General features: G+C 41.6%; 1 protein-coding gene across 2 annotated transcripts in view; it reads right to left on the reverse strand.

Annotated features, from left to right (window-relative positions):
* Positions 1–19,113, reverse strand: part of LOC139581761 (annexin A6-like) — a 47,703-nt gene that overhangs the window by 13,237 nt on the left and 15,353 nt on the right. For both annotated transcript variants that reach the window (XM_071411899.1, XM_071411898.1), the window contains exons 6-13: positions 18,709–18,799; positions 11,699–11,778; positions 11,286–11,342; positions 11,054–11,147; positions 10,590–10,685; positions 10,332–10,390; positions 9,975–10,097; positions 4,095–4,153 (exon numbers count right to left, since the gene is read on the reverse strand). In XM_071411899.1, coding sequence (XP_071268000.1) covers positions 4,095–4,153; positions 9,975–10,097; positions 10,332–10,390; positions 10,590–10,685; positions 11,054–11,147; positions 11,286–11,342; positions 11,699–11,778; positions 18,709–18,799 — 659 coding nt within the window. The remainder of the gene's footprint in view (positions 1–4,094; positions 4,154–9,974; positions 10,098–10,331; positions 10,391–10,589; positions 10,686–11,053; positions 11,148–11,285; positions 11,343–11,698; positions 11,779–18,708; positions 18,800–19,113) is intronic.

Consider the following 19,113-nt stretch of genomic DNA (forward strand, 5'->3'; position numbering starts at 1 on the left):
TAACCCTGACCCCCCCACAACAACAAAACCACAGAGCTAACCCTGACCCCCCCACAACAACAAAACCACAGAGCTAACCCTGACCCCCCCACAACAACAAAACCACAGAGCTAACCCTGACCCCCCCCCACAACAAAACCACAGAGCTAACCCTGACACCCCCCCACAACAAAACCACAGAGCTAACTCTGAACCCCCCAACAACAACAACACAGAGCTAACTCTGATCCCCCCCCCAACAACAAAACCACAGAGCTAACCCTGACCCCCCCACAACAACAAAACCACAGAGCTAACCCTGACCCCCCCCCCCACAACAAAACCACAGAGCTAACCCTGACACCCCCCCACAACAAAACCACAGAGCTAACTCTGACCCCCCCAACAACAACAACACAGAGCTAACTCTGATCCCCCCCCAACAACAAAACCACAGAGCTAACCCTGACCCCCCCACAACAACACCACAGAGCTAACCCTGACCCCCCCAAAACAAAACCACAGAGCTAACCCTGACCCCCCACAATAACAAAACCACAGAGCTAACCCTGACCCCCCCCCCACAACAAAACCACAGAGCTAACTCTGACCCCCCCCAACAACAACACCACAGAGCTAACTCTGACCCCCCACCACAACAACACCACAGAGCTAACTCTGACCCCCCCCCCACAACAACACCACAGAGCTAACTCTGACCCCCCCCCACAACAACACCACAGAGCTAACTCTGACTCTCCTACAACAAAACCACAGAGCTAACCCCCCCAACAACAAATCCACAGAGCTAACCCTGACCCCCCCACAACAACAACACATAGAGCTAACCCTGACCCCCCCAACAACAAAACCACAGAGCTAACCCCCCCAACAACAAATCCACAGAGCTAACCCTGACCCCCCTAAACAACAACACATAGAGATAACCCTGACCCCCCCAACAACAAAACCACAGAGCTAACCCTGACCCCCCCCCCCCCCCAACAACACCACAGAGCTAACCCTGACCCCCCCAACAACAAAACCACAGAGCTAACCCTGACCCCCCCAACAACAAAACCACAGAGCTAACCCTGACCCCCCTCAACAACAAAACATAGAGCTAACCCTGACACCCCCCCCAACAACAAAACCACAGAGCTAACCCTGACCCCCCCCAACAACAAAACCACAGAGCTAACCCTGACCCCCCTCAACAACAAAACATAGAGCTAACCCTGACACCCCCCCCAACAACAAAACCACAGAGCTAACCCTGACCCCCCCCAACAACAAAACCACAGAGCTAACCCTGACCCCCCCAACAACAAAACCACAGAGCTAACCCTGACCCCCCCAACAACAAAACCACAGAGCTAACCCTGACCCCCCCCAACAACAAAACCACAGAGCTAACCCTGACCCCCCCCACAACAAAACCACAGATCTAAACCTGACCCCCCCAACAACAAAACCACAGAGCTAACCCTGACCCCCCCAACAACAAAACCACAGAGCTAACCCTGACTCCCCAACAACAAAACCACAGAGCTAACCCTGACCCCCCAACAACAAAACCACAGAGCTAACCCTGACCCCCCCAACAACAAAACCACAGAGCTAACCCTGACTCCCCAACAACAAAACCACAGAGCTAACCCTGACCCCCCAACAACAAAACCACAGAGAACTGACTATCTAATACACACTGGGTTCATTTCCAAGATAAGATATGCTATTCTGAGATCATGTTCCACACGACATCATGTTCTCTTGACATCTCTGTTTTCTCTCCTAATAATACTTCCCTAAAGTAGCTGTGTCGTTCTCCGAAAAGAGTACCTTTTTGCGTCCCTTTGATATTTTAAGTAGAAATTGTGCACCAATATTGTATTTTTTCAAAAGCCTGTTATATTAAATGAAGTGCCCTTTAGTATAGACCACAAGGAGAATTCAATACATCAGATTTATTTATATGAAAAAAGGCTTGCTACAGTTACAAATCCTTTCTTAGGATAATTATTTATTTAATTTGATCAGTGATTAATATATATATATATATATCTGTCCCTAATTTTAAGGTCAACCCTGTTACGTGAACTGAACTCCAGTTTAATTAACTATTGCTTTAGAATTTTTGTTTTCTAAAGAAACATTGAATAATCAATTCATAGTGTAAAAGCATGTGAGCTGGGTTGTACTCTTTCTGGATATTTCCTGGTGTTTTTGTGGTGAAAGAAACTGAGTGGGTCAAGCATAACACGTCAACCCTGTTACCCATAAATAGGAAGGAAATGGGGAATTCAGTTGCACAAGTGAATGCATTCAAACCAAATGTGTCTTCCGCATTTTCCTCTGACTCAGAGAGGTGCCGGGGGCTGCCTTAAAATCCACGTCCACGTCATCGTTACCCGAATATAAATATTTTAGCAAAGAAAATATTTAAAAAAATGTGTGAAGCTTGCATTGCCACTCCCTGTTGCACACAACAAGCTTCCATTTCCCCTGTCACAACGGGGGTTTATGGCTGTTTTAACCCCTTAGAGTTGATTAACGCACAGGTATGTCAATCTAAGTTAAATAACCAAAAAAATCCCCATCAAAATCCGTCAGTTTAAACTAGAGATACCATTGGATGCGTCTCAATCCACCTCATCCGTCCATGTCGCACGTCCGCATCTGTGGTGGACGGTGGCAGAGCTACAGCGGTGTCTGTCAGACCACGAGACATACCGAAAATTGGTCTTGTCGCGTAAAATGTCTGTAGTGTCCAAATGGTGTGAACTACAAACTATTATGACCACTATATGGAAAGATGAGCCTCTCCCGATGGCGTTTTCCGTTTTGCTCTACGACCCCCACAAGTGTCGGGAGACATCGGGTACTTGGTCACCTCCAAGGCCCTTCTCCCCCGATTGCTCAGTTTGGCCGGGCAGCCAGCTCTAGGAAGAGTCTTGGTGGTTCCAAACTTCTTCCATTTAAGAATGATGGAGGCCACTGTGTTCTTGGGGACCTTCAATACTGCAGAAATGTTTTGGTATCCTTCCCCAGATCTGTGCCTCGACACAATCCTGTCTCAGAGCTCTACGGACAAATCCTTCGACCTCATGGCTTGGTTTTTGCTCTGACATGCACTGTCAACTGTGGGACCTTTTATAGACAGGTGTGTGCCTTTCCAAATCATGTCCAATCAATTGAATTTACCACATGTGGACTCCAATCAAGTTGTAGAACATCTCAAGGATGATCAATGGAAACAGGATGCACCTGAGCTCCATTTTGAGTCTCATAGCAAAGGGTCTGAATACTTATGTAAATGAGGTATTTCTAAAAACCTGTTTTCACTTTGTCATTATGGGGTATTTTGATGTCATTATGGGGTATTGTGATGTCATTATGGGGTATTGTGTGTAGATTGATGAGGAAAAAATATATAATTGAATCCATTTTAGAATAAGGCTGTAACGTAACAACATTTTGAAAAAGGGAAGGGGTCTGAATGCACTGTATCGCCTAGATATAACATAGACACTTCAGAACCTTGCTTTTATGATTTATTTTCTGACTGTCCTTTTTTGACATGTATGAATGTGTTATTCAATGCGTTTCTATCGGCTTTAGTAGTAAAGGCCAAAATTGTTATTTTATCAAATACCTCTTTAAAGAAAAAAATAAATAAAAATATTGATACATAAAGGGGTCATACAATTCAAAATCAAATAGCAAAATTATTCACAGTATGACCATCTTAGTATGACCACAATATCGATAGCAGGAGCACAATTCCTTATGTCAGCTTAGCACTCCCCCACCCCTTACACTATAAGCAGACCCTGTTCTGACCCTTCAGGATTGCCCGTTGAGAGTTATATATGAACAGTATTTCTCTGACTCATTCCTGAACTATGACCACATTTCATTCGAAATTCTCTCACTTTTTAGGGAAGCTTTGGGTTTCAGCTCCTTGACTTAATGTTTTCTCAGAAAAAGACATTGTCGAATCTGCCAACTGTGGATAAATTGAGATGGTGCAATGTCACCCCCAAGCGGTGAAAATGAACTACTAAAAAACCCCAGTAATGATAAGCTCCATCAATCAGCAGTAACTAACTTACTCATCATCTCCACCACACAGGGCGAGCAGAGTCCTCTTGTAATCTCCTGATGTGTCTTCCTGATGGGTAGAAGACCAGACGGAACATTAGGACACCATGTTAAAAATATATACAGTCAGGGAGACATACAGATAGTGAGTTAGCTGGACAGGGACATATAGACAGACAGCTAGATAGATAGACAGACAGCTAGTTAGATAGACAGACAGCTAGTTAGATAGACAGACAGCTAGTTAAATAGACAGACAGCTAGATAGATAGACACATACAGTGGGGAGAACAAGTATTTGATACACTGCCGATTTTGCAGGTTTTCCTACTTACAAAGCATGTAGAGGTCTGTAATTTTTATCATAGGTACACTTCAACTATGAGAGACGGAATCTAAAACAAAAATCCAGAAAATCACATTGTATGATTTTTAAGTAATTAATTTGCATTTTATTGCATGACATAAGTATTTGATACATCAGAAAAGCAGAACTTAATATTTGGTACAGAAACCTTTGTTTGCAATTACAGAGATCATACGTTTCCTGTAGTTCTTGACTAGGTTTGCACACACTGCAGCAGGGATTTTGGCCCACTCCTCCCTACAGATCTTCTCCAGATCCTTCAGGTTTCGGGGCTGTCGCTGGGCAATACGGACTTTCAGCTCCCTCCAAAGATTTTCTATTGGGTTCAGGTCTGGAGACTGGCTAGGCCACTCCAGGACCTTGAGATGCTTCTTACGGAGCCACTCCTTAGTTGCCATGGCTGTGTGCTTCGTGTCGTTGTCATGCTGGAAGACCCAGCCACGACCCATCTTCAATGCTCTTACTGAGGGAAGGAGGTTGTTGGCCAAGATCTCGCGATACATGGCCCCATCCATCCTCCCCTCAATACGGTGCAGTCATCCTGTCCCCTTTGCAGAAAAGCATCCCCAAAGAATGATGTTTCCACCTCCATGCTTCACGGTTGGGATGGTGTTCTTGGGATTGTACTCATACTTCTTCTTCCTCCAAACACGGCGAGTGGAGTTAGACCAAAAAGCTCTATTTTTGTCTCATCAGACCACATGACCTTCTCCCATTCCTCCTCTGGATCATCCAGATGGTCATTGGCAAACTTCAGACAGGCCTGGACATGCACTGGCTTAAGCAGGGGGACCTTGCGTGCGCTGCAGGATTTTAATCCATGACGGCGTAGTGTTACTAATGGTTTTCTTTGAGACTGTGGTCCCAGCTCTCTTCAGGTCATTGACCAGGTCCTGCCGTGTAGTTCTGGGCTGATCCCTCACCTTCCTCATGATCATTGATGCCCCACGAGGTGAAATCTTGCATGGAGCCCCAGACCGAGGGTGATTGACCGTCATCTTGAACTTCTTCCATTTTCTAATAATTGCGCCAACAGTTGTTTCCTTCTCACCAAGCTGCTTGCCTATTGTCCTGTAGCCCATCCCAGCCTTGTGCAGGTCTACAATTTTATCCCTGATGTCCTTACACAGCTCTCTGGTCTTGGCCATTGTGGAGAGGTTGGAATCTGTTTGATTGAGTGTGTGGACAGGTGTCTTTTATACAGGTAACGAGTTCAAACAGGTGCAGTTAATACAGGTAATGAGTGGAGAACAGGAGGGCTTCTTAAAGAAAAACTAACAGGTCTGTGAGAGCCAGAATTCTTACTGGTTGGTAGGTGATCAAATACTTATGTCATGCAATAAAATGCAAATTAATTATTTAAAAATCATACAATGTGATTTTCTGGATTTTTGTTTTAGATTCCGTCTCTCACAGTTGAAGTGTACCTATGATAAAAATTACAGACCTCTACATGCTTTGTAAGTAGGAAAACCTGCAAAATTGGCAGTGTATCAAATACTTGTTCTCCCCACTGTAGCTAGTTGGATAGACAGGGAGATATACAGCTATACAGATAGCAAGTTAGATAGACATGGAGATGTACAGATAGACAGATAGCTAGTTAGACAAACAGATAGCTAGTTAGACAGAAAGGGAGCTATACAGATAGGCATATAGCTAGTTAGACAGATAGCTAGTTAGCTAGATAGTTAGTTAGATAGACAGATATATCGTTAGATAAGCAGATATTTAGTTAGACAGACATATGGCTAGTTAGACAGACAGATGGCTAGTTAGATAGACAGATGGCTAGTTGGATAGACAGATGGCTAGTTGGATAGACAGATGGCTAGTTGGATAGACAGATGGCTAGTTGGATAGACAGATGGCTAGTTGGATAGACAGATGGCTAGTTGGATAGACAGATGGCTAGTTGGATAGACAGGGAGATAGACAGACAGGGAGATATACAGATATACATATAGCTAGTTAGATAGACAGATAGACAGAGACACATAAATATAGACAGGGAGATACAGTTGAAGTCAGAAGTTTACATACACCTTAGCCAAATATATTTAAACTCAGTTTAGTTAGCTAGACAGATAGCTAGTTAAATATACATACAGCTAGTTAGATATACAGAAAGCTAGTTAGACAGACATATATACAACAGACAGGGAGATAGAGAGATAGCTAGTTAGATAGACAGGGAGATATACAGACAGTTAGACAGATAGCTATTTTAGATAGACAGATAGCTATTTTAGATAGACAGATAACTAGTTAGATAGACATATAGCTAGTTAGATAGACATATAGCTAGTTAGACAGACAGGGAGATAGGGAGATAGTTAGACAGATAGCTAGTTAGACCGACAGATATACATTTAGCTAGTTAGATAGACAGGGAGATATACAGATAGAGATATAGCTAGTTAGATAGACAGATAGCTAGTTGGACAGACAGATAGAGAGATACAGTAGCTTGTTAGATATACAGATAGATGGAGAGACATACAGATAAACAGGGAGATAGCTAGTTAGATATACAGACAGCTAGTTAGATAGACATATAGCTAGTTAGACAGACATGGAGATATACAGATAGTTAGTTAGATAGCTAGTTAGATAGACATATAGCTAGTTAGACAGACATGGAGATATACAGATAGTTAGTTAGATAGCTAGTTAGATAGACATATAGCTAGTTAGACAGACATGGAGATATACAGATAGTTAGTTAGATAGCTAGTTAGATAGACATATAGCTAGTTAGACAGACATGGAGATATACAGATAGTTAGTTAGATAGCTAGTTAGATAGACATATAGCTAGTTAGACAGACATGGAGATATACAGATAGTTAGTTAGATAGCTAGTTAGATAGACATATAGCTAGTTAGACAGACATGGAGATATACAGATAGTTAGTTAGATAGCTAGTTAGATAGACATATAGCTAGTTAGACAGACATGGAGATATACAGATAGTTAGTTAGATAGCTAGTTAGATAGACATATAGCAAGTTAGACAGACATGGAGATATACAGATAGTTAGTTAGATAGCTAGTTAGATAGACATATAGCTAGTTAGACAGACATGGAGATATACAGATAGTTAGTTAGATAGCTAGTTAGATAGACATATAGCTAGTTAGACAGACAGGGAGATGTACAGATAGTTAGTTAGATAGCTAGTTAGATTGACATATAGCCAGTTAAATCTACAGATGCTAGATAGACAGAGATATATACAGATAGACAGGGAGATAGGGAGATATAGGGATAGACAGACAGCTAGTTAGATATACAGATAGCTAGTTAGATATACAGATAGCTAGTTAGATATACAGATAGCTAGTTAGATATACAGATAGCTAGTTAGATATACAGATAGCTAGTTAGATATACAGATATTTAGTTAGATAGACAGACAGCTAGTTAGATAGACAGATAGACAGACAGCTAGTTAGATATACAGATAGCTAGTTAGATATACAGATAGCTAGTTAGATATACAGATAGACAGACAGCTAGTTAGATATACAGATAGACAGACAGCTAGTTAGATATACAGATAGCTAGTTAGATATACAGATAGCTAGTTAGATATACAGATAGCTAGTTAGATATACAGATATACAGATAGCTAGTTAGATATACAGATAGCTAGTTAGTTATACAGATAGCTAGTTAGATATACAGATAGCTAGTTAGATATACAGATAGCTAGTTAGATGTACAGATATTTAGTTAGATAGACAGACAGCTAGTTAGACAGACAGTTAGTTAGATAGACAGATAGACAGACAGCTAGTTAGATATACATATAGCTAGTTAGATATACAGATAGACAGACAGCTAGTTAGATATACAGATAGACAGACAGCTAGTTAGATATACAGATAGCTAGTTAGATATACAGATAGACAGACAGCTAGTTAGATATACAGATAGCTAGTTAGATATACAGATAGACAGACAGCTAGTTAGATATACAGATAGCTAGTTAGATATACAGATAGACAGACAGCTAGTTAGATATACAGATAGCTAGTTAGATATACAGATAGACAGACAGCTAGTTAGATATACAGATAGCTAGTTAGACAGACATGGAGATGTACAGATAGACAGATAGCTAGTTAGACAGGGAAATATACAGATAGAGATATAGCTTGTTGGATAGACAGATAGAGAGATACAGTAGCTTGTTAGATAGACAGATAGATGGAGAGACATACAGATAAACAGGGATATAGCTAGTTAGATAGACATATAGCTAGTTAGATAGACAGATATTTAGTTAGATAGACATATAGGTAGTTAGATAGACAGGGAGATATGCAGATATACATATAGCTAGTTAGATAGACAGATATTTAGTTAGATAGACATATAGGTAGTTAGATAGACAGGGAGATGTACAGATAGTTAGTTAGATAGCTCGTTAGATATACAGATAGCTAGTTAGATATACAGATAGACAGACAGCTAGTTAGATATACAGATAGCTAGTTAGATATACAGATAGACAGACAGCTAGTTAGATATACAGATAGCTAGTTAGACAGACATGGAGATGTACAGATAGACAGATAGCTAGTTAGACAGGGAAATATACAGATAGAGATATAGCTTGTTGGATAGACAGATAGAGAGATACAGTAGCTTGTTAGATAGACAGATAGATGGAGAGACATACAGATAAACAGGGATATAGCTAGTTAGATAGACATATAGCTAGTTAGATAGACATATAGCTAGTTAGACAGATATTTAGTTAGATAGACATATAGCTAGTTAGATAGACAGATATTTAGTTAGATAGACATATAGGTAGTTAGATAGACAGGGAGATATGCAGATATACATATAGCTAGTTAGATAGACAGATATTTAGTTAGATAGACATATAGGTAGTTAGATAGACAGGGAGATGTACAGATAGTTAGTTAGATAGCTCGTTAGATATACAGATATTTAGTTAGATAGACATATAGCTAGTTAGATAGACAGGGAGATTTACAGATAGTTAGTTAGATAGCTAGTTAGATCTACAGATGCTAGTTAGACAGCCAGATAGACAGAGATATAGACAGATAGACAGGGAGATAGCTAGTTAGACAGACAGAGAGATAGCTAGTTAGATATACATACAGCCAGTTAGACATATATATACAGATAGACAGGGAGATAGCTAGTTAGATAGACAGGGAGATAGCTAGTTAGATAGCCAGGGAGATAGCTAATTAGATAGACAGGGAGATAGCTAAGGTAGATAGACAGGGAGATAGCTAGTTAGATAGACAGGGAGATAGCTAGTTAGATAGACAGGGAGATAGCTAGTTAGATAGACAGATAGACAGACAGGGAGATAGACAGTATAGAGTCATAATGTTACTCTTATCTCAGTCACTAGACAATGTGACGAAGAACTAAGACAGAACTTCAAATAAGAGGCATTGTAACGTCTAGAGGTTACAATCTATAGGATCAAAGCATATACGGGTTTAAGATAAGTTAAGTTGTATCACCTTGATCATATTGTACAGGGACTTCTCATAGCACATACGGAAGCACTCCCGGATATCCAGCATGTCTATCTCAGAACGACAGATCATGATCCTGATCAGAGTGTTGTCTTGCGTACCAAGACCCTGGAGTGAAGGAGGGATGGCGAGAGAGAGAGAGAGAGATTTACTGTTCACTTTTTATTGTTTATTTCAGTTTTGTTTATCCATTTCACTTGCTTTGGCAATGTAAACATACTGTATGTTTCCCATGCCAATAAAGCCCCTTGAATTGAATAGAGAGCTTGTTGGTCAGATTGAGGTTGATATGAGCGCAGCTGAGACTGAAAGACTTTAATAAGAATAAGCAGTTGATTTTACCTTCATAGACTTGTAGAGACGCTTGGCGAAGTACATAGGTACACTCCTGATGCACTGGACTGTAGGAGACAGTGAGCACAAGACAGACATGTTGAAATAAGAGTTCGTGGATGACTTGACTAGGTATGTTTAGACCAGACTAAACGACAGTGAGTGTACTCAACGGTGGTGTTCAATTTGATTTGAAGTTGATTCCGTCTGATTTTTAACCAGGCGAAAGGATTTTCATGTTTGCTCTCAGAAAGAGTCAACACGTACCGACAGACAACATGAGTCTCTCAAAGTCCCCAGACAGCTCATTCTTGATACTGTCCTCTATGGACGTCTCTGCTATCTCCTGGTACTTATCAAACACTGCAGGAAGAAGACAGAGAACGGAGTCATTCCCTGGCATGGTATCCTAGTCAGTGAACTACTGAGACCAGACCACAGACACATAACTCAACAGCCTGATACAACCAGGATCCCTGTGTGTTGTGGGTGTGAGAAGAAATGACCGATTCACACTAGTAAATGTCACACTGACGTCACAATGGATGCGTTCCAAATGGAACCCTATTCGTTCCATAGTGCACTACTGTTAACATCTATGGGTTATAGACCGCGCACTATGTAGGGAGTAGGGTGCCATTTGGGACCTAGCCAGTGTTCTGGTCAGGCTGAGGTCATGATACTGTTGTCGCTCTCAGCCTCATGTTTATGTACCCCAGTGTTATACTCACCCATCTGGAGGTGGTCGAAACTGCGGTTTCCCAGCAACATAATGAATATGGACTCCTCTGTGCCCCATTGCTCCTCCCCGGCTGCAAACAGCACCTGAAAAGTGTTGAAAAGTGTTGAAAAGGGATAGTTAGAGACAGGAAGAACAGGGGTGAGGTTGATAGGGTTAGAAAGGGTAACAAATGTTTGGTGTTTCTATTATGGTGAACGTGTTCTACTGCTTTAAACACTCACCTGAGCGTCCTCCTCTATTAGGTCTGCATGCACTACTCCTGGTTCATCTCTGGTTCCCTGGAAACACACACACAGACACAGACACACACACACACACACACACACACACACACACACACACACACACACACACACACACACACACACACACACACACACACACACACACACACACACACACACACACACACACACACACACACACACACACGAAGTCTGACTAAACAGCTATACAAATGCCTTGGTTAGGACAACAACAAGTTTGGTAACAGATTGGTACCCAGACTAGATCTACTTACGAAAAAAAAAAAAAACTAGAAAACAAGCTATTGACAGCCTTTCAAATAGTCAAATCACATTTAGATCAATTACATGTCCTGTTTCCATGGCTGTGACCTTGTAAAACAACTTACCTGGAGTAAAACAACCAGCATCTTCTTAAAGTGCCCTGAGGTCTCTCCTGTAACGTCCTCCTCGATGTCTGAGCCGTAAGCTGAAGACAGTAAGAACACAGACAGTTAATCCTCGATGTCTGAGCCGTAAGCTGAAGACAGTAAGAACACAGACAGTTAATCCTCGATGTCTGAGCCGTAAGCTGAAGACAGTAAGAACACAGACAGTTAATCCTCGATGTCTGAGCCGTAAGCTGAAGACAGTAAGAACACAGACAGTTAATCCTCGATGTCTGAGCCGTAAGCTGAAGACAGCAAGAACACAGACAGTTAATCCTCGATGTCTGAGCCGTAAACTGAAGACAGTAAGAACACAGACAGTTAATCCTCAATGTCTGAGCCGTAAACTGAAGACAGTAAGAACACAGACAGTTAATCCTCGATGTCTGAGCCGTAAACTGAAGACAGTAAGAACACAGACAGTTAATCCTCGATGTCTGAGCCGTAAACTGAAGACAGTAAGAACACAGACAGTAAATAACACAACCAGGATTTCACTGGAACATGCTGTGTTTATCATACACCACATGACCAGAAGTATGTGGACACCTGCTCGTCAAACATCTCATTCCAAAATCATGGGCATTAATATGGTGTTGGTCCCCCATTTGCTGCTATAACAGCCGCCACTCTTCTGGGAAGGCTTTCCATTAGATGTTGGAACATTGCTGCTATAACAGCCGCCACTCTTCTGGGAAGGCTTTCCATTAGATGTTGGAACATTGCTGCAGGGACTTGCTTCCATTCAGCCATGCGGCTATGGAACCCGACCTGTTGGAACCCCTGACCTGTTGGAACCCCTGACCTGTTGGAACCCCTGACCTGTTGGAACCCCTGACCTGTTGGAACCCCTGACCTGTTGGAACCCCTGACCTGTTGGAACCCCTGACCTGTTGGAACCCCTGACCTACCTGTCCCAGACCGGTAGAGATACTCTGAATGATCGGCTATGAAAAGCCAACTGACATTTACTCCTGAGGTGCTGACCTGTTGCACCCTCTACAACCACTGTGATTATTATTATTTGACCCTGCTGGTCATCTATGAACATTTGAACATCTTGGCCATGTTCTGTTATAATCTCCAACCGGCACAGCCAGAAGAGGACTGGCCACCCCTCATAGCCTGGTTCCTCTCTAGGTTTCTTTCTAGGTTCTGGCCTTTCTAGGGAGTTTTTCCTAGCCACCGTGCTTCTACACCTGCATTGCTTGCTGTTTGGTGTTTTAGGCTGGGTTTCTGTACAGCACTTTGTGACATCAGCTGATGAAGGGCTTTATAAATACATTTGATTGATTGATTGATTGATTGATTGAAGAGCATTAGTGAGGTCGGGCACTGATGTTGGGCGATTAGGCCTTCGGCGTTCCAATTCATCCCAAAGGTATTCGATGGGGTTGAGGTCAGGGCTCTGTGCAGGCCAGTCAAGTTCTTCCACACCGATCTCGGAAAACCATTTCTGTATGGACCTCGCTTTGTGAACGGGGGCATTGTCATGCTGAAACAGGAAAGGGCCTTCCCCAAACTGTTGCCACAAAGTTAGAAGCACAGAAACATCTAGAATGTAATTCTATGTTGTAGCGATTTCCCTTCACTGGAACTAAGGGGCCTAGCCCGAACCATGAAAAACAACCCCAGACCATTATTCCTCCTCCACCAAACTTTACAGTTGGCACTATGTATTGGGGCAGGTAGCGTTCTCCTGGCATCCGCCAAACCAAGATTCGTCCGTCAGATGGTGAATCGTGATTCATCACTCCAGAGAACAAATTTCCACTGCTCCGAGTCCAATGGCGGCGAGCGTCACACCACTCCAGCCGATGCTTTGCATTGCGCATGATGGTGATCTTAGGCTTGTGTGTGGCTGCTTGGCCATAGAAACCCAGTTCATGAAGCTCCCGACAAGCAGTTCTTGTGCTGACGTTGCTTCCAGAGGCAGTTTGTAACTTGGTAGTGAGTGTTGCAACCGAGGACAGACGATTTTTATGAGCTACACGCTTCAGCACTCGGCGGTCCCGTTCTGTGAGCTTGTGTGGCCTAAGCTGTTGTTGCTCATAGACGTTTCCACTTCACAATAACAGCACTTACAGTGAGGGAAAAAAGTATTTGATCCCCTGCTGATTTTGTACGTTTGCCCACTGACAAAGAAATGATCAGTCTATAATTTTAATGGTAGGTTTATTTGAACAGTGAGAGACAGAATATCAACAAAAAAATCCAGAAAAACGCATGTCAAAAATGTTATGAATTGATTTGCATTTTAATGAGGGAAATAAGTATTTGACCCCTCTGCAAAACATGACTTAGTACTTGGTGGCAAAACCCTTGTTGGCAATCACAGAGGTCAGACGTTTCTTGTAGTTGGCCACCAGGTTTGCACACATCTCAGGAGGGATTTTGTCCCACTCCTCTTTGCAGATCTTCTTCAAGTCATTAAGGTTTCGAGGCTGACGTTTGGCAACTCGAACCTTCAGCTCCCTCCACAGATTTTCTATGGGATTAAGGTCTGGAGACTGGCTAGGCCACTCCAGGACCTTAATGTGCTTCTTCTTGAGCCACTACTTTGTTGCCTTGGCCGTGTGTTTTGGGTCATTGTCATGCTGGAATACCCATCCACGACCCATTTTCAATACCCTGGCTGAGGGAAGGAGGTTTTCACCCAAGATTTGACGGTACATGGCCCCGTCCATCGTCCCTTTGATGCGGTGAAGTTGTCCTGTCCCTTTAGCAGAAAAACACCCCCAAAGCATAATGTTTCCACCTCCATGTTTGACGGTGGGGATGGTTTCTTGGGGTCATAGGCAGCATTCCTCCTCCTCCAAACACGGCAAGTTGGGTTGATGCCAAAGAACTCCATTTTGGTCTCATCTGACCACAACACGTTCACCCAGTTGTCCTCTGAATCATTCAGATGTTCATTGGCAAACTTCAGACGGGCATGTATATGTGCTTTCTTGAGCAGGGGGACCTTGCGGGCGCTGCAGGATTTCAGTCCTTCACGGCATAGTGTGTTACCAATTGTTTTCTTGATGACTATGGTCCCAGCTGCCTTGAGATCATTGACAAGATCCTCCTGTGTAGTTCTGGGCTGATTCCTCACCGTTCTCATGATCATTGCAACTCCACGAGGTGAGATCTTGCATGGAGCCCCAGGCTGAGGGAGATTGACAGTTCTTTTGTGTTTCTTCCATTTGCGAATAATCACAGAAACTGTTGTCACCTTCTCACCAAGCTGCTTGGCGATGGTCTTGTAGCCCATTCCAGCCTTGTGTTGGTCTACAATCTTGTCCCTGACATCCTTGGAGAGCTCTTTGGTCTTGGCCATGGTGGAGAGTTTGGAATCTGATTGATTGATTGCTTCTGTGGACAGGTATCTTTTATACAGGTAAGAAACTGAGATTAGGAGCACTCCCTTTAAGAGTGTGCTCCTAATCTCCGTTCGTTACCTGTATGAAAGACACCTGGGAGCCAGAAATCTTTTTGATTGAGAAGGGGTCAAATACTTATTTCCCTCATTAAAATGCAAATCAATTTATAACATTTTTGACATGCATTTTTCTGGATATTTTTGTTGTTATTCTGTCTCTCACTGTTCAAATAAACCTACCATTAAAATTATAGACTGATAATTTCTTTGTCAGTGGGCAAACGTACAAAATCAGCAGGGGATCAAATACTTTTTTCCCTCACTGTACAGTTGACCGGGCAGCTCTAACAGGGTAGAAATTTGACAAACTGACTTTGTTAGAAAGGTGGCATCCTATGACGGTGCCACGTTGAAAGCCACTGAGCTCTTCAGTAAGGCCATTTTACTGCTAATGTTTGTCTATGGAGATTGCATGGCTGTGTGCTCGATTTTATACACCTGTCAGCAACGGGTGTGGCTGAAATAGCCGAATCCACTAATTTGAAGGGGTGTCCACATACTTTTGTAGAGTATGTCATACTGTAGCTGCAGCAACAGGAAATGGGAATTCAAGTGGAAATGACAAACTTCAGAAGCCTTGAATACACTACACGTTTGCATTTCCTGCTGTGTAGCCACATTCTCAGCAACAAAAGAGTGATCAAATCAAAATCATATATCTGTATTTGGTGTGTCAGCTGAATACAGGTGTATTTAATACTGTAGATGTTTTTGGTGTCAGCTGTACACAGGTGTATTTCATACTGTAGATGTATTTGGTGTGTCAGCTGTACACAGGTGTATTTCATACTGTAGATGTATTTGGTGTCAGCTGAATACAGGTGTATTTCATACTGTAGATGTATTTGGTGTGTCAGCTGAATACAGGTGTATTTCATACTGTAGATGTATTTGGTGTCAGCTGAATACAGGTGTATTTCATACTGTAGATGTATTTGGTGTCAGCTGAATACAGGTGTATTTCATACTGTAGATGTATTTGGTGTGTCAGCTGAATACAGGTGTATTTCATACTGTAGATGTATTTGGTGTGTCAGCTGAATACAGGTGTATTTCATACTATAGCTGTGATGTACTATATTTGAGGTTCAATCATTGCCATGACGCCGGAATAGCAGCCTAGGCTAGGAGCTCCTGTAAATGTGTAAATATTGAATACATTTGAAGTACTTTTGATTGCATTTTTTTAATAACATTTTTGCTTTTGTTAGCTAATTTGTTAGCGATCGGCATGGCATGACTGGTAAGTCAGTTGGTTTCACCTAACTAATGCGTCACTGTCATCAAGAAGCTCAGATAGCTAAGTTGCTAGCAAACTATTTAGCTAGCTATGTTTTGATTCAAAGTAAGGGGGTGTTGTTTGGAGATGGCAGGCTCGTTGAAGATGCTGAAGTTGAAGTTTTGAGCAGTTTTCTCCAGTGGTTAGCTTCTGGACTGATGTGTAGTGTGCTTTTCTGGTGCTTTCGCGGCTGTCGTGGGTTTACCCTGGTGGGTGCTACACATCGGTACTGTAGTGAAGGAGTTCTACCCATGGAGATTGACTTCAGAGACTACTACTGAGAAGCGCTGCTTCAGCTACGGAAAGGGCCAGGGTGCCCTTGATGAACAGCTCTGGACCAGTCTGACACCCCCTGGATGTGATCCCCCCTCTGTTTCACCTCTGAACTGCCTCTCCTCGAGCCTTCCTCCTGGTGCCGACTGCCTCAAGACATTAATTAACTACCCTGCTTGCCATGATCGGTCATGAACTATTTGTTTTAGTTTTTTCTAAATTGTATCTTTTTTTTCATTTTTTGTTGTTGCTTATAGCTCTTTGAGATTTAATAAAACATGCTATAAAAGTTGAATAAATTATTATTATTATAATATGGTGTATGTCATACTGTAACTTTATTTGGCTTTTTGCACTCATTGTGATTATGTTTTGATGCTCAAGATCAAGATCGATTGTTTGATGGATCTGCAGGCATCTCCACCATTCAGCTTCTAATTTGAGGTAGGAAATATATATTCTTACCTTCTAATGGGAGGTAGGAAATATATCTTACCATCTAATGGGAGGTAGGAAATATATCTTACCATCTAATGGGAGGTAGGAAATATATCTTACCATCTATTGGGAGGGAGGAAATATATCTTACTATCTAATGGGAGGGAGGAAATATATCTTACCATCTATTGGGAGGTAGGAAATATATCTTACCATCTATTGGGAGGGAGGAAATATATCTTACCATCTAATGGGAGGTAGGAAATATATCTTACCATCTAATAGGAGGTAGGAAATATATATTCTTACCTTCTAATGGGAGGTAGGAAATATATCTTACCATCTAATGGGAGGTAGGAAATATATATTCTTACCTTCTAATGGGAGGTAGGAAATATATATTCTTACCTTCTAATGGGAGGTAGGAAATATATATTCTTACCATCTAATGGGAGGTAGGAAATATATATTCTTACCTTCTAATGGGAGGTAGGAAATATATATTCTTACCATCTAATGGGAGGTAGGAAATATATCTTACCATCTAATGGGAGGTAGGAAATATATCTTACCATCTATTGGGAGGGAGGAAATATATCTTACCATCTAATGGGAGGTAGGAAATATATCTTACCATCTAATAGGAGGTAGGAAATATATATTCTTACCTTCTAATGGGAGGTAGGAAATATATATTCTTACCTTCTAATGGGAGGTAGGAAATATATATTCTTACCATCTAATGGGAGGTAGGAAATATATCTTACCATCTAATGGGAGGTAGGAAATATATATTCTTACCTTCTAATGGGAGGTAGGAAATATATATTCTTACCATCTAATGGGAGGTAGGAAATATATCTTACCTTCTAATGGGAGGTAGGAAATATATCTTACCATCTAATGGGAGGTAGGAAATATATATTCTTACCTTCTAATGGGAGGTAGGAAATATATATTCTTACCATCTAATGGGAGGTAGGAAATATATCTTACCTTCTAATGGGAGGTAGGAAATATATCTTACCTTCTAATGGGAGGTAGGAAATATATATTCTTACCTTCTAATGGGAGGTAGGAAATATATCTTACCATCTAATGGGAGGGAGGAAATATATCTTACCATCTATTGGGAGGGAGGAAATATATCTTACCATCTATTGGGAGGGAGGAAATATATCTTACCATCTAATGGGAGGTAGGAAATATATCTTACCATCTAATGGGAGGGAGGAAATATATCTTACCATCTATTGGGAGGGAGGAAATATATCTTACCATCTAATGGGAGGTAGGAAATATATCTTACCATCTATTGGGAGGTAGGAAATATATCTTACCATCTATTGGGAGGGAGGAAATATATCTTACCATCTAATGGGAGGTAGGAAATATATCTTACTATCTAATGGGAAGAAGGAAATATATCTTACTATCTAATGGGAAGAAGGAAATATATCTTACCATCTAATGGGAGGTAGGAAATATATCTTACCATCTAATGGGAAGAAGGAAATATATCTTACTATGTAATGGGAGGGAGGAAATATATCTTACCATCCTTGTATGCCTCCACCAGGTCGTGTATCTGTTGGTTGTTCCTGGAGGCCAAGACTTCAATCAGGCACTTCTCATCTGTTCCTGCCCCCTTAGAAAATAAAGCATTATATTAAATACAGAATGGCACAAGTTACTAACTGGGCTGTGTAACAGTTGGTGTCTGATGTGGCTATTCTCAATTCTGATCATTTTCCTGTTTCTTAACTTTTTACTTCCAAAATTTAACCATTTGATGGCATCACGGATCTCTACTACATTATCTTACTTTGATGGCATCACGGATCTCTACTACATTATCTTATTTTGATGGCATCACGGATCTCTACTACATTATCTTATTTTGATGGCATCACGGATCTCTACTACATTATCTTATTTTGATGGCATCACGGATCTCTACTA

Source organism: Salvelinus alpinus, chromosome 7 (assembly GCF_045679555.1).
Source record: "Salvelinus alpinus chromosome 7, SLU_Salpinus.1, whole genome shotgun sequence".
Lineage (NCBI taxonomy): Eukaryota > Metazoa > Chordata > Actinopteri > Salmoniformes > Salmonidae > Salvelinus > Salvelinus alpinus.